This window comes from Rhinichthys klamathensis, unplaced genomic scaffold (genome assembly GCF_029890125.1).
Source record: "Rhinichthys klamathensis goyatoka isolate OS25496 unplaced genomic scaffold, OSU_Roscu_1.1 h1tg000051l_1, whole genome shotgun sequence".
NCBI classification, from domain to species: Eukaryota; Metazoa; Chordata; class Actinopteri; order Cypriniformes; family Leuciscidae; genus Rhinichthys; species Rhinichthys klamathensis.
Window position 1 is genome coordinate 457,620 of NW_026606597.1, and position 26,939 is coordinate 484,558.

A 26,939-nucleotide genomic window follows, 5' to 3' on the forward strand; every position below is an offset into this window, starting at 1 on the left:
GGCCTGCTCTGTCAGGGGTCTGGTGACAGAGGGGGACGAGAGTGGCGAGGCCCGTAAGCGGTGCACACTGCCATCCGCGCCCTCTGGGGGCTCAGAGATGGGATGTCAGTTCTTTGGAGAAGGGGTTCTCCCCCGGCCCTCCACCAGGGGAAGGAGTGGCCCTGCAACCACGTCCTGAAAGAACTGCAACCCACGTCTGAGCTGCCCATAACGGGAGCGCCGCATCGCCTGGCGTTCAGCAGGCTGCGGGACTGGTACGGGCAGGGGCGCCTTCTAGCGACCACCTCCACGGCGCGGACCGGTGCTGCTGGGGCTGGGCGGGAGGGGGCGGAAGTCGCAGGAGGGCGCGTTCGGCGGCAAGCAGACTGAGGCGTCTGAGCCGGCGGCTGGGTGGCAGCAGCTGGCCGCGGGGTCAGAACATGTTTGGTAGCCTCAGTCTGCTTCTGGGCGGCCGAGAACTGTTGGGCAGAGTCCTCGACCGCACCGCCAAAGAGGCCAGCCTGGGATATGGGGGAGTTGAGGAAGCGGGTTCGCTCAGCCTCGCGCATAACAACCAGGTTAAGCCAGAGATGTCTGACCACCCATGTGGACAGCACCTGACCCAGGGAGCATGCGGTCACCTTCGTCGCTCGTAGAGCGAGGTCAATGACGGCAGGCAGCTCTTGGATGAGCCCTGAATCAGCCCTACCCTCGTGCATGTCATTGAGCACCCTGAAGGATGGCAATAACATGCAGTGAGGCGGCAGCCTGCCCCGCAGCTCTATAGGTCTTTGCCACCGGAGTAGACAAAAAACCTACAGGCATTGGAGGGGTGCTTAGGGTCGCCACGCCAGGTGGAGGTGCTGTGGGGACACAGATGTGTTGCCACAGAACACTCCATGGGGGGAACTCCAGTGTACCCTTGGCCACGGCCTCTGCGAGGGCAGAGAAGGCGGAAGAGGCTGCTGAGCAGTCGCGAAAAGTCAAAGGAGACTCCCATGATCTCATGACCTCTTCATGCTCGTCCGGGTAGAAAGGATTTGGGTTCGCCTCCCCCAAAAAACAATAATCAGCCTTAAGTGCTCGGGACATGGCGGATGGTTCCACACAAACCCGATACTCACGGCGGCCCGGAAAAGCATAGCTGTCAACTCTGGATCAGACTCGTCATGCTAGCACACCTGAGGATGGCAGCACAGATGAGCCCTCATCTCCAGAGGACTCCAGCTCACCTTGTGATGCGGCGATATACATGATTTCCTCAGCTGGGGAACCGAATGAGATGCCGGGCCCGCCGCGGCTCTGGTCAGCAAACTCATTCGGAACTGCACGGTTTGCAATGTGAAAGACGGGGTGTGGACCGAGGATATTTCGTCAGTTTAGTTCCAGACCTGACTCTTAGGTCACCCTGGCCACCAGCCGAAGTATTATCTCGCGTGGAGAAAATAGATCGGGGTGTGGATGAGGGGACTCTCGCTCTATTGAGCTCATCGAGTCTCGATCGTTACATTGCGATGGTCATGTTCCCGCTGGGAGAACGTGACACATCCACGAACGCTGTTTGAGCGTGATCGAAGCCCAAACACGTCAAAACAACGCTCGTGCCCATCAGCTGAATCTATCAGAATACCGCACTCCGAAATACACGGGCAGATCTTCTTTAGACAGACGTGCCTCGTGCACGCTCTTTTTGTGAGAGAAAAGCTTGCAGCAGTGCTTAAGAGCCCAGGGAGAAACACACACACTGTTCAGTTCAGCAGGCAGGAATGTGAAACTCGCTGGAACTCGCCATCACACCAACACCGACTGGAAGCTGCTCGTCTAGAAGATTCTCGAAGATAGTCAGAGAATAGGCTGCAGGAGTGAAGAGAACTTCTTGGCTCCGGAGCGAAAACATATCTGCATGTTGCGGCGTCCTTCCTTTTATACCCACACGGTGGGGCGGAGTTACGCCATGCAAATTCCGCAGACCCATGGCATTTCCTTTCCATTGGCTCGTTTTATTTCTTTCGACGATGAGAGGCTTCTAAGCGAAACCCATTTCGTCGTCATTCGACGTATCTCGAAGTGACAACGAAAGGGAACTAAGTATTTTGAACACCCGGTAGAAAATATATACATCAATAATTATTCATACTTACAGGCTGGTCCAAATAAACTGGGTAGTGAACAAGTGTAAGCGTTTTGCGTTGAACTTTTTACAGTCGTCACTGAAATGACGTTTCGTGGACGGACAGCGTACAACATAGGCGGGCATTATGCAAATGTATCTTCTAGTGACGTTGAACCATAAAGCAGTAGGATTCGTATGAAAAATGACTCGGATTGGCAGTTCAGAGTCGAATCTTTCTTTTGGGAGACAATAACTTTATTTATCGTGCACTTTCGATTTTACAACTTTGCAGAACGTTTACATTCACAAACAGCTATATTACACACTGCATGAAAGAGAATATTCGAAAAACCATAATAGGGGCACTTTAACAGAAATGTCCTTAATTGTGCTCAATCTATTCTCTTAAATAGTGACCATTTTTTGCACTCAGAGTTCTCTATTCTGCCCTCTGGCTCTTGCTACAGACTACCAAAGATGAAGAGCAATCAATACAAATAATCATTTGTCCCCTGTGCAATCAGACGTTTAAATATTCTGAATAGTAAACATTAGAATTTTAGATTTATATGTACAGTTGTAAGTTCTTATTTGTTATATTTTATATTGTGGTGTGTATTTTATGTCTACTATGCTGCATCCAAATTGCCCGCAAGGGATCTTAATAAAGTTGAATTGAACTGATCTTGACTGAAATCATTAGAGGTTCCCCTAAAAATATTTAGTTGGTTTACATAATGCAGCCTTTCTGACAAGCAGATAACTCGGTTAACAACAAAAACGATAATCTGTTAGAAGCGTAAAACAGCCTTTGAAGCATCAACTAAACAGAATTTGGTTATATTTGTGTAAATACATTCTACTTACATTGTGTAAGTAGAATCATGCAGATATTGTTTTTTTCACAATATTTTGCATTCATTAATAACAACTCTTTATCCACCTAACAAATGCAGATTGTACAGTATCTACCTATGGGTGGGAGGAAAATTTACCTAAGAATTGCCTTGCAAAGTTTAGCTACATATTATAATATATAATATATTACTGCAATTAGTGTAATATTTACAAACATATAAATGCTTGGTGACAGATTTAGGGTCAACCATGGTTCTTAAAATATAAATATATTAATCTGCGAGCTTCTCTTCAGTGTAGAGAGAACCACTCGATCTAAAAAGTAGCTTTGTGCTATAATGTACAAAAAAATTATAAAAAGACAGATGCTTTATTTATGAAAATTTGAGATTGTTTTAAATAAAAAAGTAGTATCTTGGTATCATTATTGATCATAACATTTGCTGCAAAGGTTCTGAGGAAGTACTGCTACTTGTCAATGGTTTATCCACCTGTAGATTGTAAAAACTCCATAGAAAACTAATTGGCAGTGAGTTTACTTCAAACTAACTGGATATAGATATACTGAATGGTTGGTTAAAATGTCTTGCACATTTTGACACATCAATTTGATAGTTTCTGCTGCATGATTCAATCAGTGCAGTCCACTTTCTGTTTGACAAGTTTAGAATCTCACTTTGTTTAAATAACCTCTCACTTTCACTGGAGTGTGTACTGATGTCCTTGCTGGGATTGGGAAAAGAAAGTGTTAGAAAGGGATTAAGAACATTATAAATACACTGCAAAATTACCAACTCGATATACAATTGGTCCACTAACATTTATAACCTCAGCGAACAAATGACTCAACAGTAAGGAACAAGGCCAGAGTGAAAGAGTTTAGAGTTGTCAGATTCTAGTAGGGCCAGTGTTGTATTGTCACAGATGTTCACTGATAATTTTTTTGTCTTCCAAACCTTTTCTCTGCCTTTCTGTGATGTACTGAACACTGTTGAAAATTCTGCTAAAAAAAAAGCTGCAAATGAACTCAAAAATGAAAATTCTGTCATAATTGACTTACCCTCATGTCATTCCAAACCTGTATTCCATTCTTTTTTCTGCAGAACATAAAAGAAGATATTTTGAAGAATATTGGCAACTCATTTGGTTCCCATTGACTTCCATTATACGAGCAAAAAAATGTAAGTCAAAGGGGAAAGAAACGGTTTGGTTACCAGCATTCTTCAAAATATGTTCTTTCATGTTCCATGGAAGAAAGAAAGACATGCAGCTTTAGAACAACATGACAGTGAGTAAAAGATGACAGAGATTTAATTTTGGCGTGAAATATCCCTTTAAAGTAAAAACCGAATGTAATGTTCAAATATGTTTTTCTAACACATTTAATAATGTTACTAAAACTAACATTTATCTGTAACGGGGCCAGCAGCAAAAATTCTTATTGTTGAGTTCCGAAGTGCAAACAGCAAAGAAAGGCAACTGATGACTTACAGCAGCAACACAATAGAGAACAACATCATTAGTTTGAGCCCATTCTAATTTAAAGGCAGGTTTGTGAGTATTTGTTGTGATTCACAAAACAAAAACAAAAAAGTTAATGGATAGGTTTGACTTATAACCCTGTAAAGATTACTAAATACTAGTCTAAATATTCAGTCGCAAGCGTGGGCAACACAAAAAGCATATTTACAGTACAAACACATATTGAACACCCATGCACTCAAATACACATTTTACACCACTACAAGTTGGCAATACTATCAGCCTCCAACAAACATGTCCCTCTGAAATACATTTAAATGTGTCAAAACGGGTCTTCCACCTATTCGTGAACAACAAACAGACTTATAGAGAGTTATCAGGAAGTGGGAGAGGTGTTCTGGGCCATGCACACAGTGGTTGGAACACCACGATTCATGACACACACAGATTCTGCAGGCGGTTTGTGCCGGCCCTGCCGGGAAGCCTCTACAGACATGAAAAAGAAGAGAGACAACAAACGAGTTATTACCCAGACACCTAGAAAACAAAGACGGGTGAAGAGGGTGCAGGATGACTTGCGAGCCAGCGCAGAGGAGAGATGGAAAGGGTCAGGAGAAGTAGGAAGAAGGGATGAAAGGAGAGCAGAGGGTGACGTTAATGCGGTCTGCTAGCAGGCACGTTCAGCAGGCGTAAGGCAGGCTTTAGCATCATACCTCATTGAGCAGAGTGTATGTTGACACCATTTGTTCAAAACTTCAGCTTGTTCACAGCATGCAGGTGTTTCATGGTTTCCTTAATGTTAATGGTTTAATTCATCAGCATGCTCATCAGTGCAGTCTGCCATGCTGCTCCACCTGGAGACACTCCCCCCCCCCTTTTCACTTGCATCAAAGACCTTCCAATCCAGCTCTTTTGGCGCTTTTCCACTGCTGGTACGGCTCGGTTCGGCTCGGTACGGTTCGACTCGGCGCGGAACGTTTCGGCTCGCTTCGCTTTTCCACTGCGTGGTACGACTCGACTCGGTACGGCACGGTTCGGTTCGCTTTAGCTCGGGTGCTTTTCCACCGCAGTTAGTACCTCTTCAAAGTGGGTGGGACTGATCGTTATTTTGTCCCTACACTTGTAGGTCCGGTGATAGCCGTGTGCGGCTAAGAGCTGAGCTACTTCTTGGAACACTTTTTCATTCCGTTTTGCCCCATCCAGCTCTCGCTGGATCCGCTCCTCGGCAACCAACGAGAGGAACGTCTGCACCTCGTCCACTGACCACGATTCAGCCATTTGTTTTTAAAGTTTAAAAAACAGATGCTACCGCGTTGGCTGTTGTCTACCGGTTATTTAAATCTAGCGGGTTTAGTGTCCAATGACGCTGGTAGTGACGATTCTGTCTGACCAATCAGTGATCTGCAGTGTTTTTACGTCACATTTAAGTACCGGTACGGTACGCTTGGAACCTCAACAGACCAGGTACCATTTAAAGCGAGCCGAAGCGAGCCGTACCGTACCGGACCATGCAGTGGAAAAGCACCACAAGTGAGCCGTACCGAACCGAACCGTACCGTACTATGCAGTGGAAAAGCGCCATTTGTGCCTGGCAACTTCAGGTCAAAGAGAGTATTGGTATCCAATGAAATATACATCATCCAATGAAAGATACATTTCACTGCAATCAATGAAAGAAAAACCCCAAGCACTCTAACAAGTTTCATACAAAATTTATTTCATGCTATGATTGTAGTCATGTTTTTCTTTTTTTTCTATGCAGTTATTGTTGCATAACAGTGCATGCATTTGTTTTCCCCCAAAGTTCTCAATTGCATACAATTCTCTTATAATGTAAATATACATCTGTCTTTTTTGCTTTTCTTTGTGTTTTAGTACCTAAAAGTAATGAGAGAAAATGTAAAACATCTCGACAGGATGTCGTTTTTCTTATTTTTGATGTTTTTTCTCCAAAAATAACACTGTCAAAAGTCTGCACTTGATATGTGAAATAAACAGTTGCGCACGACAGTTTTCCACAGGATCTATTCACTGATAATTATGACATGAAACAGAAAAATAACTCATTTTGCTCAGTTTTTGTTTTTTCCCTATAAGATCCAGAATCACAAGCATGCCAGACAGAAACAATGTTGAATAGTGGAATTTACAATCCATCTCATGGCAGTAACCACTGCGTCTCATTCAGAATGTGAGGTCAATGTGACCAGAGCTGAGTCATGTGGTTAGCAACAAAGACAGAATAACATGAAAGAAATCTGTTGCTGAAATAAAGAACATGGTTTCTGAAAATCTCATTATCCATGGCTACATGTCAATTCTGCAAAAGTCAAGAACTCTTGAAAGAAAATATTTGTTTTATACAGATATTCATAACAGATATTGATTATTTTCCTCTTTTTTAATGTAACACCATGCAGCTCATGCTAAAATGAACAGGTAAGAGTCCACTACATCTGTCACTGCAGGTACTATCATTAGTATTATGATTATATACTCATTTTGCTGGCTTTAAATCCAACCATTCGTGTCACTCTGCAGTTGATGGTCCTTAAGGTCTTCCTTATAAAAGTCCTGGTCCATGAGATCACTCACACTGTCGGAATCTAAATCAAAAATGTTTGCCACTGCGTCGACTGGCATCCTCTATTGTGCTCGTTTTCCCTCTACATATACGTCCCTCCTTTGGATTCCAGCCTGAAATCCCTCTGGCCATTGTGGAGTCCAGCAAGGCTGGAGAAGGTTTGAGATGCTCCTGCCTTCTCAGGTCACTTTAAGCACCTCTGACTGCATATACTTAACTAGGGCAGTGTCCTCTTTGCATGGATCTGCAGTAGAAAATACAGGGGAGGATGGGATTGCTCAGGGTCATCCAGCCATTGGGCCTTGTTTTCATTCAGCTCACAGAATGAGGAAATGGGCTGAGAAAATAAGACTTCCTTTTTTCTGTATGGTAAAAACATTCATTTGGGTTGCTTTTGCAACCCAGGGCTAAAAAGTTTGGAGAAAGAGAGATGGACAGAAATGCACAGGGAGAATGAAAGAATTGCAAAGGAAGTAGAGACATTTGCCGTTGACAGCGGAGGAGAGAAAAAGGGAGTCCTGATACCTCCTACCTGGGGTCTCATTAAAGAGGTGATAAAGAAAGAAGGGAGCAAGACTCCAGAGCAAAGGGGAAGTACAGTAAAAAGTTAAATGGGGAAACTAAACAAAAAAGAAACCGATAGAGCATAGATTGTTTTGTCTTCCAGATGTCAGAAAGGGTTTTATGCAAGAATATACTCTGACGGGAGAGGATTTCAATATTCATAGTAAATCTAAAAAAAATCACGATATATATCATTTGAAGGGAGGTTTTGCCTCATTAGATCGCAGTCTTTCTATCAGAAGTTTCCAGTTATAATGGTCCCTGGAAAAATAAAGAAAGGTTTACCTTCCTCATCCCAGTTCTTTTATTATGTCTAATAAACTCTCGTCCTAACCCTAATCCTTAAAAATTTCCCTGAGATCTTTTGGAAGTTTTCTTTCTCTGATGGCTTTGTGTGAGTCAAGATTCTGTATATGTAAAGACAAGAAACAAGCAAATTGGACAGAAGAGGAGACGAGGAGACAGCTCCAGAAGACAAGGACCAGAGAACAAGACAATCCAGACCAAAGCAAACACAGAAGAGAAAGCAGCAGAGCAGGAAGAAGACCCAGGGAGGCAACTCTAACTTTATCACTGCTCCATTTCTTAGAGAATGGAGGGGATTGGAGAATGGGACCTCCGCAAGAGAACAGGTGGGCCGCAGGACCGGGTGGGCATCGATACTACCTCGGCCAGTGTTCGGGCCTTGCTGGTTATGGTGCCCAGGCTTCGGGACTTTTGATAACCTTGGTTTAGTGGAGAGAAATGTGCACATGGCAGTTGCTGAGATTCAAAGGTTTCGTCTTGACATCTGTCAGTTTGCTCCACACAATGTTTGCTGTTATGGGTCAGGTTTAAAGGGTTTAAGATTGCATGCAATCTCTGCGTGAGGGCATGCACAAAGATCGGTTGGTTAGTCTGGCATTAGAGTGAGAAAAGAAGGCTATTGATTGCAAGGCAAAAATTTTGAGTAGAATTTAGCAGTTCGCAGATTTGTTGATCTAGAAATTCAAATTAACTCATAAATTTGAAATTAAGGCACCTGAGAATCCAGTCCATTGATTTGTCAGGGTCAGACTCTCAGTTTCAGGCACTTTTCCATAGTTTAAATTATATAATTTTGAGTCATTTTGACCAAAAACATTTTGAGTATATGCATTATGAAAAAGGAAAGTCTCTGCTTTCAAATGCTATAATTATAATTATATAAATGGTGGCTGTCATGAAAACGTGTTTCTTTTTAAACTTATTTTTCCAGAATTAGGCATTTATTCAAACATATATTAAACAATTAAGACATCAGTAACATAAAAACATAATGCATTTATAATACATTGAATATATTTAATATATTTATGATTTAAAATATTTTTTTTTCTAGTAAGCTACGGACCATGAATGAATTTCCTGAGGAAACTGTATCATCTGGTGACATGAGTCGTTTTGTTGACATCTTAAAACATTTATTTTGGCGATCACTTGAGAGATGATGCTGATAAATTGTACTGTATCAAACCCTCTCTGATGTTCATTCATTTTCGCTTATTTTTTGTGCTACAACTAGTGGTAAAAAAAGAAATTATCAGTTTACGTGCATTCTGTAATTGTTTTAATTTTGTAATAAAATGCTTGCTCATCACATTTCTCCACTAATTGCTCATTGCGACTTTTGAATCAAAATGAAAGAGGGTGTCACACATGTCAGTGGTGTATACATCATCTTATCATATGATTTGCCTTTGTGCAAAACCAAGTCTTCACTTCTCATCCAATACCATACAGGCATCAGGACAGATTGCAGCAAGGACCGTAGGACTGTCCCAACACATGCACAACATAATGCTACAGAAAAAAACGGCACTCCGAAAAAGCACTACATGCACACATACACACACACACACACAAACACACACACACACACATCTCTAAAAACACTCATAAACTTAAACATATATAAAACACAAAGACAAAGAAACATATTTGTTGGGAACAGTGTGTGTAGTTTTGCTTGGTGATGATCTTGTGGTGCTTTTGGCAGTAGGTAAGATCTGGAGTCAAACAGAGCATGCTCACACAGAGCAACATGTCATAAGACACAGACAGACAGCTTTACTGGTTAGAAAATTATCACGTGACAAATTGGTGGGCGGTAGCAGGAAATTCTTTTGAATGTGATCAGAAATCGCAGGTTTATGTTGTCGTTGTAAGTGGTGTAATTGTTGTGGAAAGTTAACTCTGTATGCAATCTGAAGTCTATGTATAAACTAGAACAGTGGTGTCAGATTATATGAAATCGTGTTGGTCTTAAAATCACTACATCTGGTGATGTTAATTGACAGCCTGTGAAGCTACATAGCATGTAGGGGCCTTTTATTTATCTAAGGCTGCTGTGAGCGGTTTGAACGCTTTTGTGTTAGACAGCGAAACATGGATGGATATCAGGTGGTGACCCTGGCATGGCCGTCTTCTGGGCTGTGCGCCCAGCCTAGCTGCAGCAGTGGGTAACCCTGTGTGCCATGCGTCGGGCCGGCCGGCTCCGCCCCTGACCTCCCTGAGAACATTCCGGCTATGAGCCAATCGGGTAGCATAAGGAAGACGGGAGAGAAGGAGAGATGGAAGGAGGTACAAACATAGAGACAGACCACAGGCATGTACAGTGGTGGAAGAAACAAGTAAAAAAACAAACAAACAACAAAGAAAAACAGAAAAAAGGGAATATTAAGGTTGGCCCCAGAAGGCAGCTGTATGTGTGTTAATATGAGTTTGACATAATGCAGCGTGATGTGGAAAAAAAAACTTATTTACATTATGTTAAAGGTGGGGTATGTGATTTTCTTTTTTGACCATTTTTTCAAAATCACTTGAAATCCTATTCCTAACCCACTTACAGCCACTGAGTTAGAAGCACTGAAATGAAAATTAAGCAATTTAATCATCTGTGGAATGGGCAGGACTCGAAAAACTCCAGCCAATCATTTCCAAGACCACCTAGAATCATTGGACAGTCAGTGCGTCAATCAAACAGTCGTACCATACCCCCATCCCCCTCGAGCGAGTCAGGGCCAGCGTTGGAGGAAAGAAGGTAGGACCTTTTGAGTTGTGTATTTTCAAAATCTGCCGGCCGTTTTGAAAATCACATACCCCACCTTTAAAAGAAATGTGGCTTGTGGAAGGATCTGAACTTGCAGGGAAGGGACTCTATTGGAAACTCCCTGTCTCATCTTATTTACATTTGAAAAATGTTGATAGTAGTATTTGAAATATAATAAAATAACTAATGAAAGTGAAACTTTAAAGGGGACCTATTATGCCCCTTTTTACAAGATGTAAAATAAGTCTCTGATGTCCCCAAAATGTTTATGTAAAGTTTTAGCTCACCACACCCCAAAGATCATTTTTTATAGCATGTTAAAATTGCCACTTTTGTGTGTGTTCCTTTAAATGCAAATGAGCTGGTGCTTTCAGACCCTTTTCTAGAAGAGGGCGGAGCTTCAAGAGCTCATGCAACAACAAAACAGGACAATCTCACGCACTAACAATGTCAGAAACTGTCAGTAGCGGTGTATATAAAGACCGTATGCCTATTTTGGGGGGTGCTTAATAAACTGGTAAAACTGAAAAAAAATCTGTAAAACAACTGATGAATTTTAATAAAGTGTGCGCTCTCCCTTTCATTACTGCCGTGACCAGTATCGCTCCGGGGACTATAAGCTGGATCATGAACAGTTGGTACTGATCCATCCTTGAGCAACAACTTTTTTACAAAACCTGTGTTTTGTATTGTCCCTTTGTATTGAGCCTACGGCCTGGAGAAAAAGGCAGACAGTGTACAACCAACTTAGGACGGGGAGCTAATACGGCAGAGTCCGTCAACAGTCGTGGGCGTGGCCTGTCCAATGTGACGTCACTTTGCCCAGAATCTGCAAACAGCTTGTTCTGAGACTCTGCTTGATTTATTGCAATAAAAAATAAAGGAGTGGGTGGATTTGTATCACTGGTTGTGTACACACTGCCAACACAAATGTATGTTCAAACACCATGCAAAAGTGAATATTGCATAGTAGGTCCCCTTTAAACAAAAGATGGGGTTTGTGAGCCCATGTATGTAATGTCTTGTTCTGACTAAAATCTGAGATGGCTGAGGAAATTTAAAGCTGCAGTAGGGAGTTTTGAGAAAACGTTGACTTAGCCTGAAAATTTGAACAAGCACAACTTACAGGTCCCACCCCCTTGCTCTCTGCTGCACTACAGCCCTCCCTCCACAGCTCCTCCCCCACAGCGGAGCCTGCCGTGAACACGCAGGCTAGTAAGCAGGGCCACCGATGACGGCGGATAAACAGTTACTGTATGGCACATTCATTAGTAGGGACGAAACATCAACAATATGCTTTACATTGACTAAGGCCTGCCCATTCTTTGACTACAAACTTGGTCCTCAAATCATTACGTATTTTGCAATACATGTAATGTAACTTTATAACGTTGCACCCTTTCTATAAGTTATAAATAGCTAGTAAGATAATATAACGGTAACTAACGTAACAGTATGTAAGTAATTATTCTAGCGATATGTAGGCCTAATGCTAGATAAGGTTTGCAAGTACATTATTTCAGCAACCTGACAAGCCAGTGAATTAGCAGGTTTCAATTGTTGCTTTGCACAGTGCGTGACATTTTATCTACATGTTACGCGGCTAGAGTTCCCTTTTAAGGGAACTCGAGCTGCATTGAGACGCGGTGGGAACGCCCCTGCGTGATTGCGTCGTGAAGCACGTGTATAATCAGTCCAATGGAGAGACGAGACGTCATTGGCGGGGGACGTCATCGACCAGGAAACTATAAAGCACACCTGAAAACAGACCGCGCTAGCTTCTGTGCCTTCAGCAAGCGCTCTGTGTGATCTTGTCTCTGTCTATTTATTGTTGTTTGTCCACAAGCATTATATATATATTAGACAGGAGTATGGAGAGCAAACAGCCTTGGATCGTGTGTTCATCCCTGCCCTCGCTTCATTACGAGTGGGGACACACGCGATTCATGTGTTGTCTGTTTGGGAGTGGAGCATGCACGGTCAGCTCTAGTAAATTGGGTCTGACTGTGTTCATTCATAAATTCCCGACGTGTAACATATGCACTATCGAGAGTTTTAGCTCTGCTCTTGTTGGCTTTCTTCTCGAGGGAAGAAAGTCAATAAAGATTTGGCTGGGATCTACGCGTTTGCCGAGGCAGCGCGTAGATTACGGGTCTGCAATAAAGATTCTGTGACTCGATCTCGGATCTCGCGTGTGCCGAGGCAGCGCGTAGATTACGGGCTGCATAAGAGTCGTGGCTCGGATCTCGCGTTTGCCGAGGCAGCGCGTAGATTACGGGTTTGCAATAAGAATCTATTGGCTCAGATCTCGCGTTTGCCGAGGCAGCGCGTAGATTATGGGTCTGCATCTCTACAATAAGAATCTGTGGCTCAGATCGCGCGCTTGCCGAGGCAGCGCGTGATTATAATTTATGGGTCTGCATTTCTGCATAATAAAGTGGCTCTTCTCACGTTTGCCGAGGCAACGTGTAGATAAATGGTAGCTAATATGCACAGGGAACTAAGTAGACGGGAAATTTCCCTTTCTCTCGTTCTCTTATGTTTGTTTGAAAACTAATTTTGTATTCTTTATTGTTTGAGATTATAATATGAGGTCTATATTAATACACTATATTCAGCCTTTAAACTAGACCGTTTCTACTTGTCTGGTTGATATTTGGCTGCATTTAATTTGAGAAAATTAAATATGTAGGCCTACTCATCTAATCTTTGAGTTAAATGTCTGTATTTATAGGCTACTATTCAGCTTTTTCATTCAGACCGTTTCTACTTGTCTGGTTGATATTTGGCTGCATTTAATTTTTGAGAAAATTTAATATACACTACCGTTCAAAAGTTTGGGGTCAGTGAGAATTTTATTTTTATTTTTTGGAGGAAAGAAATCAATACTTTTATTTATCAAGGACAGTAAAGACATTTATAATGTTACAAAAGATTCTATTTCAAACAAATGCTGTTCTTTTGAACTTCCTATTCATCAAAGAATCCTAAAAAAAAAAAAAAAACTGTACAACTGAAAGACCAACAACTGTTTCAACATTGATAATAATAATAAATGTTTCTTGAGCATCAAATCCTCATATTATACTGATTTGTGAAGGATCATTTGACACTGAAGACACTGACACTGATGATGCTGAAAATTCAGCTTTGATCACAGGAATAAATTACACTTTACTATATATTCACACAGAAAACAGCTGATTTACACTGGAATAATATTTAATACTATAACTGATTTTTGTTGTATTTTTAATCAAATAAGCGCAGCCATGGTTAGCAGAAGAGAATTCTTTTAAAAGTATTTAAAATCGTACCGACCCCAAACTTTTGAACGGTAGTGTATAGCTACTCATCTTATCCTTGGAGTTAGATGTCTATATTAATATACTATTCAGCTTTAAGCTTTTTCATCCAGACCGTTTCTACTTGTCTGGTTGATATTTGGCTGCATTTAATTTTTGAGAAAATTAAATATGTATTCATCTTATCCTGGAGTTAAATGTCTGTATTAATATACTATTCAGCTTTTTCATCCAGACCGTGTTTACTTGTCTGGTTGATATTTGGCTGTATTTAATTGAGAAAATTAAATATGTACTCATCTGATCTTTGAGGAGTCATTTATTTCTGAGGAAATAAATGGTTGTTCCCAAGAGGAAATGGATAACACCTCATTATATGGTGCACATCTCCCTTCGGTGCCCTCCAGCGAGTTCTAGTCTCAGTGTCTGACTCGCAGAAGGGGGGTTTAAGAGGGGTCAGTTCGGTTATTTCCTGCCAGGACGCCGGATTGGCTTCTCAAGCTATACTAGAGACCAGTCTCGAGAGGCTGGTTCCTTTTAGTAGTCTCAGCCATAGTCATTTTTGGATAAGACATATCTGAGGATAGTCGTTATCTCGAAGTAGGCTTCGACTAAGAAGAAGTCCTGATGCCGAGGCTATCAGGCTTCTGAGGGTGGCCCCCTCCGGGCAGAGACAGGTTCGAGAATCCGTGTCTCCTCGGCGCCCTCTGGGGGGCGACTCTCTGAGGAGGGTCGCAGCGCTGCCAGTTCGGTTGTTCCCTGCCGGTTGCCGTTCAGGGCACCGAGGTGTCAGCGTCCCCAAACGATCCTCCGAGGAGGGTCGTTGAACAGTCAGTTCGGTTTTCCCTGCCGGTTCGCCGTTACAGGGCACCGAAGTGGCTGTTCGACCAATACCAGAGGCCAGTCTTGAGAGACTGGTCCCCTTAGTAGATTTTCTGGCAGCGTGGAAACTACTGCCAAATATATCTCGTTGGGTCCTGCTCACTATAGAAAAGGGTTACAGAACTCAGTTCGGTTCTCATCCACGCATATTTCTAGGGGTCCTCCCTACGGTGGTGGACCCCGAGCAGGCTCTGGTTATGTTATCATTCCTGGGAAGCGACTCTCTGAGGAGGGTCGCAGCACTGCCAGTTCGGTTGTTCCCTGCCGGTTATCCGTTTCAGGGCACCGAGGTGTCAGCGTTCCCAAACGATCCTCCGAGGAGGGTCGTGGAACAGTCAAGTCGGTCGTTCCCTGTCGGTTATCCGCTTCAGGGCACCGAAGTGACTGTTCGGTTAAATCTAGGGATGGCCCGATACCGATACTGGCATCGGGGATCGGGCCGATACTGTCCTAATATACTCGTACTCGTACTCATAAAAATTCGCCGATACCACGCACCGATACCACGTACATTTTGCAAAACGAAACTGGCCGCCGCGAGTGCTTTGTCGAGGTGAACTGAGGCATAGGAAAGTATAATGTCGGCGGTTTGGGCTCATTTCAAGATAAGGGGTGATGACAACAGCAAGGCAGACTGTGAGTTATGTTCAGCTAAGGTGTCGAGAGGAGGGAAAGAAAGTACATCGTTTAACACCAGCAATCTAATTAAACATCTGAAGACGCATCATAGATCTGATGGCCGAGCGCGCGCGCGGACGGTAATGCACTCACTCTGTGTGTGCGGGTTACTGGAGAATAAAACGATTCGCGGGACTCCCGCAAACTAGAAATATCTATGAATAAAACATAAAAACTAAAAGATTTGTATTCATCTCTTGCAGAAAAGCAACAAGAACAACTACAACAAAATAGAAACGATTTACAGGCCAGAGTTTCTATTCATAACATGGTTACAGCGTTGAGCGATGTAGCCAATCACAGACATATGTGTTGATTTCTGGAACGCAATGGCCAATCAGAAGCATTTAAGATAGACTCCCCTCACCGCTCAAAACAGACTTTTTTGTTCAGTGCTGAATTCTGTATGCTGGCAAATCCTCTAATTATAACAAACAAAGTGTGGATATTATGAAAGATTGATTGTGCAGTCAGCTTCATTGATAATAACAGAGATGTGTGAGATCGCGATGAACTGTCAGCTTTTAGGATTTATTAAGGGAGCGCACTTTGCGCGCATTCAGTCATGCCAGACCATGCACGCAGTAGCCTGCTTGCTTTTATGTTAAATTAACAGTGGTTTGTGTGTTAATACATTTATTATTTTACTAATTTTTATTTATTTTTAGACTTGTTAAAACAAGCAGAGAAGAAAATAAAAACAGTCTTCTAACCTGTGTTCTAAAATAGTCGTCTTCTTTTCTGGGAGCCTATTACTTTTGCGGTAGAAATATCGGTATCGGTACTCGGTATCGGCAAGTACACAAATGTAAATACTCGTACTCGTATCGGTTTGAAAAAAAATGGTATCGGGCCATCCCTAGTTAAATCCAGGGGCGGCAGTGGCTAAGTGGTTCATGTAGGTTGTCTACAAACCGGAAGGTTGGTGGTTCAATCCCCGGTTCCACCTGACCAAGTGTCGAGGTGTCCATGAGCAAGACACCTAACCCCAGCTGCTCCCGACGAGCTGGATGGCGCCTTGCATGGCTGACACTGCCGTCGGTGTATGAATAAGTGAGTGAATGGGTGAATGTGAGGCAAATTTTAAAGCGCTTTGGTGGCCATTCGGTCTGTGAAAGCGCTATATAAATGCAGTCCATTTACCATTTACCATTTACCAGTCTCGAGAGACTGGTACCCTTAGTAGATTTTCTGGCAGCGCGGAAGCTACTGCCAAATATATCTCGTTGGGTCCGGCTCTGGTTATGTTATCATTCCTGGGAAGCGACTCTCTGAGGAGGGTCGCAGCGCTGCCAGTTCGGTTGTTCCCTGCCGGTTCGCCATTCAGGGCACCGAGGTGTCAGCGTTCCCGAACGATCCTCCGAGGAGGGTCGTAGAACAGTCAGTTCAGTTGTTCACTGCCGGTTCGCCATTACAGGGCACCGAAGTGGCTGTTCGACCAATACCAGAGGCCAGTCTTGAGAGACTGGTCCCCTTAGTAGATTTTCTAGCAGCGTGTAAGCTACTGCCAAATATATCTCATTGGGTCCTGCTCACTATAGAAATAGAATCCAGTTCGGTTCTTCCGCCTAGATTTCTAGGGGTCCTCCCTACGTGGTGGACCCCGAGCAGGCTCTGGCTATGGAGCAAGAAGTACAGACTCTTCTGCGAAAGGAGGCTATAGAAAGGGTTCCTCCTCCCAGTAGGGAGTCAGGGGTTTACAGCCGTTACTTCATTGTTCCAAAGAAGGTTGGATGCTTACATTTCAAACAGATTGTGTCACAGATTCAGTCCGAGGACTGGTTTGTCACGATAGATGGAAGGACGCGTCCTCCACACAGGAAGTCCCTGAGGTTTGCTTTCGGGGGCGGAGTGTACCAATATCGGGTTCATCTCTTCGGCCTAGGTAAAACTAGGCCAGTCACTCACTGCGAAACAGTTTGAGAGACTGGTGAGTATCATGGCAGCTGCGTCCAACGTAATAACTTTTGGCCTCCTGTACATGAGACCTCTGCAGTGGTGGCTCAGGACCAAGGGGTTTCTTCGAGGGGAAATCCGTTTCGCATGATCAAGGTCACGCGGCAATGCCTACGTGCCTTAGTCATGTGGAACAAACCTTGGTTCCTCGCCCTGGGCCCAGTGCTGGGGGCTTCTTGTCGACGCGTAGCTATCGACGGATGCTTCCCTCACAGGTTGGGGGGGCGATCATGAGTGGTCGCTCGGCGAAAGGTCTTTGGCAGGACCATCTACTTTCTTGGCACATAAATCGGCTAGAAATTATGGCGGTGTTTCAATCTCTCTCTCTCAAGCACTTCCTGCCATACCTGAGAGGTCACCATGTGCTTGTCTGCACAGACAACACGTCGGTGGTCTCTTACATAATCCAGGAGCAGACATCCTGTCGAGGCAGGGGCCGAGGCACGGGGAATGGAGACTCCACCCCGAGGTGGTGGAACTCCTATGAAAAACTTTGGTCGAGCAGAAGTAGACCTCTTTGCATCTTAGAGAACACACACTGTCCACTATGGTTCTCACTCAGTCAGCCAGCTCCTCTGGGGCTGGACGCTATGATGCAGACGTGGCCGAGGTCACGTCTGTACGCATTTCCCCCGATCTCTCTGCTCCAGGGAGTTCTGGAGAGAGTTCGCCGGGACGGGGCCCTTCTTCTGTTATTAGCCCCGTGTTGGCAGGCCCGAGTATGGTTCTCAGACCGAGCGTCTCTCCTCGACGACTCTCCTCTGGAGATTCCACTCGGGGGGACTTTTTCTCTCAGTCGAGCGGGTTGATCCTTCCCCCCGCCCAGAATTGTGGAAACTTTGGGCTTGGCCTCTGAGGGGGCCCAGCTCATAAGTTCAGGTCTCTCAACTGAGGTTGTTGAGACCATTCTCAACTCCAGAGCTCCCTCCACGAGGAAACTCTACACCTTGAAGTGGAAACTGTTTACTTCCTGGTGCGGAGAGCACCAGCTGGACCCAGTTATCTGCCCTGTGGTTGCAGTGCTGGAGTTCCTGCAGGAGCGTTTCTCTGCAGGTCTATCCCCCTCCACACTAAAGGTGTACATGGCAGCCTTAGCTGCTTACCATGTCCCTTTAAGTGGTGTATCCTTGGGGAGACACCCTATAGTACGTTTCCTTCGCGGCACTGTGAGGCGTCTGACCAAGATACTAGGAGTATGGCTGCCTCAAAGGCTATGACTTGGATCTAGGCTCCACTCCGGGGTCTAGGGTGCTTGCTTCTTAGTGTGCGCAAGGACTTCACACAGAACAGGCATTTGTCATATGGCGTCGTGGGTATAGGGTTCCCACCGTGTCTCGACGCAGCTCGAGTTCCCTTGAAAGGGAACGTCTCAGGTTACGTATGTAACCCTGGTTCCCTGAGAGGGAACGAGACGCTGCGTCGCCCTGCCATACTCCCTGCATGCCTGTGATCGACTTGCTTCGGCCTATCAGAAGCTAGCGCGGCCTGTTTTCAGGTGTGCTTTATAGTTTCCTGGTCGATGACGTCACCCGCCTATGACGTCTCGTCTCTCCATTGGACTGATTATACACTTGCTTCATGACGCAATCACGCAGGGGCGTTCCCACCGCGTCTCGACGCAGCGTCTCGTTCCCTCTCAGGGAACCAGGGTTACATACGTAACCTGAGACGTTTTGACACCGAGTCAATGGGCACTGTCTAATTCTTTCTTTTTCGCTTGTTTATCGTCATCGGTCTTTTTCCTTTTACCCGTCTTTGTTTTATGAGCAGGTGCCACTCGAGAAATTGGCAGTTTAGGTTGTTTCTCCGCCATTAGCACAGCTGCGGCACACCGACAATCTTGAGTTTGAACGACGGTATGCGCTGTGCAAGAGAGGGGTGTGATCAGCGCGTACACGAGCGTGATTGACACTGCTAAGACATTCATCCTGGCTCTGATTGGTTGTTTCTGACCGGGAGCGGTGTATTTCTGCAAATGGCAATAGGACCACTGGGAGGAGCCAGAGGAGCTTGATTTTTTCACAGATTATCTGTCTCATATTCTACTGTCAGGACATAATGACAGTTTTAACAAATATGTATTATTATTTTTTTTTACAAAAGTTACCTACAGCAGCTTTAAGCATAAATTTGGTCTTTTATTTAATTTGTGATAAAATAGCAGCTTTGCATCATTATAAACTGTCTGTTGTGGGCGCGCTCTGCTTGTCTGTATGCTTGGACTGTCTTTATTTACTGTGTAATGCACCTGGTATGATTTGTGTGTGTGTGTGTGTGTGTGTGTGTGTGTGTGTGTGTGTGTCAGACAATAGCCTCACGCAGAGGTTACATACCCTTCCTCACTCGGGTACCCGTGTTTGTAGATCGTCTGCCGACGTTCAGCAGAAAACAAGGAGTTTCTCCCCGTGGCTCACTTGGGTTAAAGATCTGACCGTCCTCAGGAGAAAGGGTTTGGTCTATGTGGGGACAATCCTCATTGGCCAGCGCTGCTTTAGCTGCATCACCGTTCACTTTGGGATCTTCAAACACAGAAGCACATGTAAGAAGAACATGTAGCAATGGCGATACATCAAGACTGATACAAGCGAGGACGGGAGAGGGTAATGGGAAGCCCTGCTTGTGACATGGATGTAAATATATGTTATGAATGCTTGCATTTATTCATTTAATTTGAGGTTTAAATAAGGGACTATAAAGCATACTCATTCAACAACAAAAGCAATGTTAACCTGTTCTCCTGATTACAGTGTTTCATGAACTGATAAAATACATAGCTTCGAATAGATGCAGTTGTAAATCGTATTGTTTTGTATTTGATAAAAATTGTCTGCTCATATATTTATTGTATGGGAATAAATTTAGCTGTGAATTAGTTAAAATAACAAAATCTCCTAAAAGCTAGTACTGCAAACACCTACACCTCACTTGTTTTCAGCACTACATTTGACCAAACAGCAGGGTGCAGCTCTGGTTTTGCTCCAAAAAAAGTGAGGGAGATGCATTGAATTATAGCCCCTAGCCTTGGTGTAATATATAGAAACAGCTCATGGCAACCTGCCTTTTCACCTGTGAGCTCTCTGGCAGCCAGAAGCTTCTGCTCAGGCGATTTACGCCTCATCGATCAGACCTGTGAGAAGGCAGAGCACTGCCAAAGCTCCTCAGAGGAAAGAGCGCTGTGAACTATCATTTCTCCCACCTGGATTTTCCATTGTATCGCTAACATTGATTGAAGCAGGCTCTTGCTAACATATTACTGTCAACAGAAGAGCATCTATCAGCAAGTACGGCAGGCTTCAACTTTACGGTTATTTAAATAGGTCAGGAGTCCTGTTGGTATATTGGTTACATTTCATTATGGCCTATTGATAGATAGTACATCAAGCATACCCTGCAGACACATACGCACTATGGTGTACATTACCACGGTGACTCAACATATTATTGATACCTACTTAATATAATTTATTTAACCCAAATATAAAATGAAAATTATGTCATAATTTACTCACTGTCTTCCAAAGCCATACAAAAGTTTTGTGATGAACAAACTGAAGCTGAATCAACTGAAAAGATTCAAAAGAATGATTTGTTCAACAATTGGACATCGTCATTTCTCATATAAACTCTGATGGTTGCACCAAGGAGTCTGTTCCTCACACAAATCTATCATTAAGCTTCTGACTTATAGAGCACAAGTCATATGAGCCATTTTCATGATACTTTATGATACAGCCCCAATGAATTAATTACAACGAAATTACAATGAAAAGAGTGGTCAGGATATTCTTCAAAACTAACTGAAGAAAATAGAAAATTCTAAGAAATGTCAAAGGAGCAGATATGTGTATTGGTATTTTTTTGTGTGTTTATTCGTGGTTCATGGTGTGCACACATTTGTGAGCTAACAGCACACAAATACTAAAAAGCATACACACACACACACACACACAGGAAAAGTTGTGAAGTGATGCAAGCCTCTGTGATGGAGAAGCTTCTTGGAAACAAGGAGGAATGACGAGATGACTCATCTTTATGAATAGTCTGACGAACAGGCCTTCCTCTCAGTCTCTCTACTGTTGTTTCTGTTTCTCTTTCACTTTCACACTGCAGGCAAAATGTTTCTCTATGATGGCCATTTAAAAATTTGTCAACAATTATTGTATTCTAAGAAAACAAAATCACGCAATAATAAAGTCTCTAGTATTTCATTATATTAATAGATATTTTATGGAGTGACTGGTGACATGGCATTTACAGCTCAGGTGATTGCGTTTGTGAAGTTTAGTAATTTGCATATACATAGTATACTTTTTTCTCATGTAAAATGCATTAGCAGAAAGACCAGAAGTATTAAAAAAAAAAATCAAATTGCTTACACACAATTTCTGAAACTATGGCTCCATTTCTTGAAACTCTACACACAAAACCACAAAACATGCACACAACATGCAAAACATAAGACATCTCTTGCAAAAGCAAATAAAACTAATTTAACTCTTCCAAAAAAAAATTTTTGTGCTAACTCTACACACAAACATCAAATGATTAGCAACATACACACCATACTACACACAGATGTGAAAAAAATTAAAGCACTACTATCTTGTGTCTTTTGCTTGTTCAGTGTGCAGTGGAGTGTACAGGAGTGTGTCACACGTACGTATGTGCACAAATACACTGTATACAGTATGTATGCACAATTAATGAATGTTACAGTTATTGAACTGAACTGAATCAACACCGAAGTGACTTGAGATGAATATTGAGACTATTGGTTTGTTAGAGCTGCTTTACACACACACACACACACACACACACACATATATATATATATATATTATATATATATGTGTGTGTGTGTGTGTGTGTGTGTGTGTGTGTAATGAGTTAAATTAGTTGTTTGCTTTTGCAAGAGATGTCTTATGTTTTGCATGTTGTGTGCATGTGTGTGTGCGTGTGTGTGTGTGAATACATTTATGAAAATATATATATACACATAAATGTATATACATACAAACATATATGTAAATATATATACATATATATTTACACTATAAACAGATATTCAAGGGGGTAATTTGAGCAGACTTAGTCTGAAGATTAGGTACATGAGTGAATGGTTTCACTGAGCGGGCCTCAAGTTCCACTTTTAGTGTGTAAGCAATTTGAAAAAAAGTCGATATTTTCTGTTTCTACATAAACTGCATGTCTGAATGCTGATTACAGAATCTGTATGGTGTTTGGTGCTGCTATGCCTGGCTTTGCTACCTATCGCAGTCACATTTGTGATGTCACAACACATGAATAGTCACAACACATGAATAATTTCTAACTAGTTAAAAATTTATGAAAGAATATAACAGTACCAAATGTACCATTAAAAGTAACTAAAATCTCAAAGGCTTTTGAGACATTTTGTTCAGCTGGTTAGTGTACAAAATTCAGTTGTGAATAATTCTGTATGAATGAGAATGGTCATTATTATATTTACATATTTGAGGTATAGAGCCCCAGTGAAGGACAGATCAGGTGCCCTACTTCCTCGCTGCTAACCATGATCAAATCCTTCTTTTTCTTCATCAATCCCCTCACTTTCTGCACTCTCCTAATTTTTATCCATTCATAAACCTCTATCATATGAATAACAGACAATGGGCCCTATCTTGCACTCGGCGCAAATGACTTTGTACACTGACGCATGTATCATTCCTATTTTGCACCCGCGCAAAGCGGACTTTTCCCTCCACAGACACACGTCGGTTAACTAAGAAATAGCTACACTTGCGCTCCCCGGGGCGGTTCAGCGCAAAGAGGAGGCGTGTTCCGGCGCAAACTTTCCCTCATGCTATTTTGCTGTTCTATAAAACAAATGCGCCACTGACCAGAAAAAACCTAGTCTAAGGTCAGTGGCGCGTTGCGCGTTGTTCATTATGCTATTTTAAGGGCGCATGCTTGGCCATAATCAATGTAGCGTGTGCACAACGCGCATACACTTTGATTCTCTCATCTAAGCAGCAGTTTTCATTTTTGCAAATCATACATTATTACAATAGATAGATAGATAGATAGATAGATAGATAGATAGATAGATAGATAGATAGATAGATAGATAGATAGATAGATAGATAGATAGATAGATAGATAGACAATTTATTATAAAAGCATAGATGTAGCTTACACATTTACCCAAATTATCATACGCCTGTTTAACAGAAGTTAATTTGGGTGGGTTTCTCAAACTTTCTCCATCCCCAATGTCACTTCTTTGTGTTTTACGGCCCTGACGAGAACGTTGCTCTCCTCGGCTGTGAACCGCTCCTGGCGAGCGCCTGGCAAATCCGCCGTTATAATAGGAATCCGCTTTAGAACAAGCGCGCCTGCTCTTAAAGGGAATGTGAGATGACGCTCTGATTGGTTTATTTCACGTTACGCCCAAACCACACCTATGAATAATGAAGCTACTTCAGACCAACCAGATTTGCGCCAGGCGCAAGAGGCATTTATCCCGCCGGGAAAATAGCAACAGCGCCGGGATCCGCCCACAAAGTTACTTGCGCTTTGCGCTTTGACACTTGCGTTTCAGATCGTTAAAATAGGGCCCATAAAGTTTAAGCATCAGTTCGGATCATTGGCCACACACATACATAAAAAAGGTTTATGTTGTTCTGTACACACAGTTCAGTTGTTTATGGATTACTGGGAACAACTACATTCTACAACCAAATTCAGTCTTGAATATAAAGACTGAAAGATGCATGTAGTGACAAGCACACACGTACAGTATATATATACATGCATAGCATCTTCTTTCCTGCGGCTGTGACTGAATCCAATTAATAGCAACTATTCCTTGAAATACAGGGGTGCTGAAATATACTGAACCCAAACTATATATTTATGATACATATGACAATATTTATATTATTTCAGATCTATGAATGACACAATTTACAGCAGCTCTTAAAATACCATTAGGCTGGATGTTAAGTGTGAGTGGACCATTTTGAATAAAAAACAGGGCCAAAAGCATAATGATAATTACACAACTCATATTTCTCAGGAGACCTTAGATTTAGAAATAACTATACGACAGGGATGGATATAGGCACTGTCTATAAAGGACAGGGTGTTGACTCATCTGTGTGTGTGTGTGTGTGTGTGTGTGTGTGTGTCACAGAGCTGACAGTGTTTGCTGTGTTTCTCTGCAACCGTGGCCAATTCAACAGATGCTTTCGCTCTATGTGCTGGTGATTCTTACGGTTCTCTGCCCAAAGTCAAATGGATGGAGCTGATAATCAAGGCCTTTGTGCCATCTGTAAACTCATTTACAAGAGAGATTTAGAAAAGCTGATAGAGAGAGAGAGAGAGAGAGAGAGAGAGAGAGAGAGAGAGAGAGAGAGAGAGAGAGAGAGAGAGAGAGAGAGAGAGAGAGAGAGAGAGAGAGAGAGAGAGAGAGAGAATGAAGGAAAGGAAGAACATCTATAAATTGTTTTTATGTAGAGAATGTTTAATATTTTCAATCCAGTTGGCATGAAGACCAAAATTGAATTGGTTTCAATATGTATTATGTCTCACTCTCATCTTAAGTCTAAACATTACAAATGATGCCGATAAATCCCTAAAAAAAACACTACCAGAGACCTTTTATTTCTAAAATCAAGAGAGCCACTTAACAGCAGGTCACGCATTGATTTATACTACCTTCATCCTCAGACCATCTTACTGTGTGTGTTTTTGCAGTACCGTGTGAACGGCACAGGAGTCGTGCAAGGCGAGTGAATGACTGCAGCTCATTGCAGAGTGCGATTCCTATTGTGTGGTAGCTTGGACACTGTTGCCATAGCAACAGGCTCTAGTGCAGTGTAAAAATACAGAGAATGAAATATTGTGTGAAAACCCATCCTTTCACTTCATAACAAAGATTTGTCTTAAACTAACAGGACATAATGATTGTGCATGTAAAGACTGGAGGAAAGACTCTCCTTGTATAAATAACTGACAATATCTGAATGTCAGTCTGACATCCTTGAGCTCTTAATAGTATCATTATTCATTGAGTGAGTTCTCAAAGTTAAGTGTTTGTCACAAACTCTCACAACAAAGGGGTTTTTCCTGAGGCCAATGATCCACCTTACATGCTAAAGCTAGAAAGCACCGTTTGGCCATTCACTGACACTGGACCAATCCAGGGGTTTTCAAACAGGAGTTCTCTCTTTTTTGAGTCCCTCACAAAGGGATTATATATATATATATATATATTATATATCATAATATTTGGGGGTCCTTGGCATCAGAAAGCTTGAAACCTCACGGATTATTCCATGTAAAGCATGGATGAAATTATGCCGTTTAGAAAAAGGGGAATCCCTCCAGTCAGATTTATGAAGGAGTCACTCACAATTACTCTCAACAGATTAATAAGAGATTCTTTACCCAGTCTGATCAGACACAGCCAACAAGTCTATCTCTTCACTTCTCTTTTACAGCTATCCATACGATCTCTACATGAGTGGCTCAAATGAAGGCACTCACCACCACTCACTCATGGTAAGAATGCTGAGTGGAGTGGTTGGGAATATCTTATTTATGCTAGTCAGGCTCTCTTACTGTGTCACATTCATATGTGAGTGTGTGTGGCGGATAGGCAACATCGAATTTAGTTCTTATTTACTTATCTTATTTACAATTTTACCACAAAATTGAACTCAAACCAACATTAGGTAACATGGATACCAGTTGTGGACGAAGTACACAAATCAAGTACTTGAGTAAAAGTACAGATACTATTAAAATATTGTTTCAGAAAAAGTACTCATTTGGTTTACATATTTGATTTTTTAATGAACTCAAAAAAGTAAAAAGTACTGATCGATGAACTATATATTTATTCTAGCCAGACAAGTCAGCACTAATAAGATAAGTGCATACATTGAAAATGTGTTGCTAATAAGCAAATGTTTTATTTTACTGCATTCACTTATTATATACTATCAAAACATTAAAGGGTTAGTTCACCCAAAAATGAAAATTATGTCATTAATGACTCACTCTCATGTCGTTCCAAGCCCGTAAGACCTCCGTTCATCTTCGGAACGCAGTTTAAGATATTTTAGATTTAGTCCGAGAGCTTTCTGTCCCTTCCTTAAAAATGTATGTACGGTATACTGTCCTTGTCCAGAAAGGAAATAAAGACATCATCAAAGTAGTCCATGTGACATCAGTGGGTTAGTTAGAATGTTTTGAAGCATCGAAAATACATTTTGGTCCAAAAATAACAAAAACTCTGACTTTATTCAGCATCGTATTCTCTTCCGGTTCTGTTGTCAATCCGCGTTCAGTGACGCTGCTGACGTGTAATCTGGTGCGCCCGAGCTTCGTTTACAGTCTGAGGGAGACGCACGCTGGAAACAAAACAATCTTCGCAAACATGTCTAAGGATTTCGACAGAGGAAGACTTGCATTTTTTTG

General features: G+C 42.5%; 1 protein-coding gene across 4 annotated transcripts in view; it reads right to left on the reverse strand.

Moving 5' to 3' along the window:
• Positions 1-4,531: 4,531 nt before the first annotated feature.
• kcnc1a (potassium voltage-gated channel, Shaw-related subfamily, member 1a) overlaps positions 4,532-26,939 on the reverse strand; it is a 64,497-nt gene continuing 42,089 nt past the window's right edge. The window contains exons 3-4 of one of the 4 annotated variants that reach the window (XM_056247944.1): positions 19,805-19,990; positions 4,532-4,918 (exon numbers count right to left, since the gene is read on the reverse strand). In XM_056247944.1, the coding sequence (XP_056103919.1) occupies positions 4,809-4,918; positions 19,805-19,990 (296 nt within the window). In that variant the 3' untranslated portion in view covers positions 4,532-4,808. Of the gene's footprint in view, positions 4,919-6,167; positions 8,306-9,496; positions 10,126-19,804; positions 19,991-26,939 lie in introns of those variants that run through there. The other 3 variants (XM_056247942.1, XM_056247945.1, XM_056247943.1) reach the window with 3 other exon arrangements.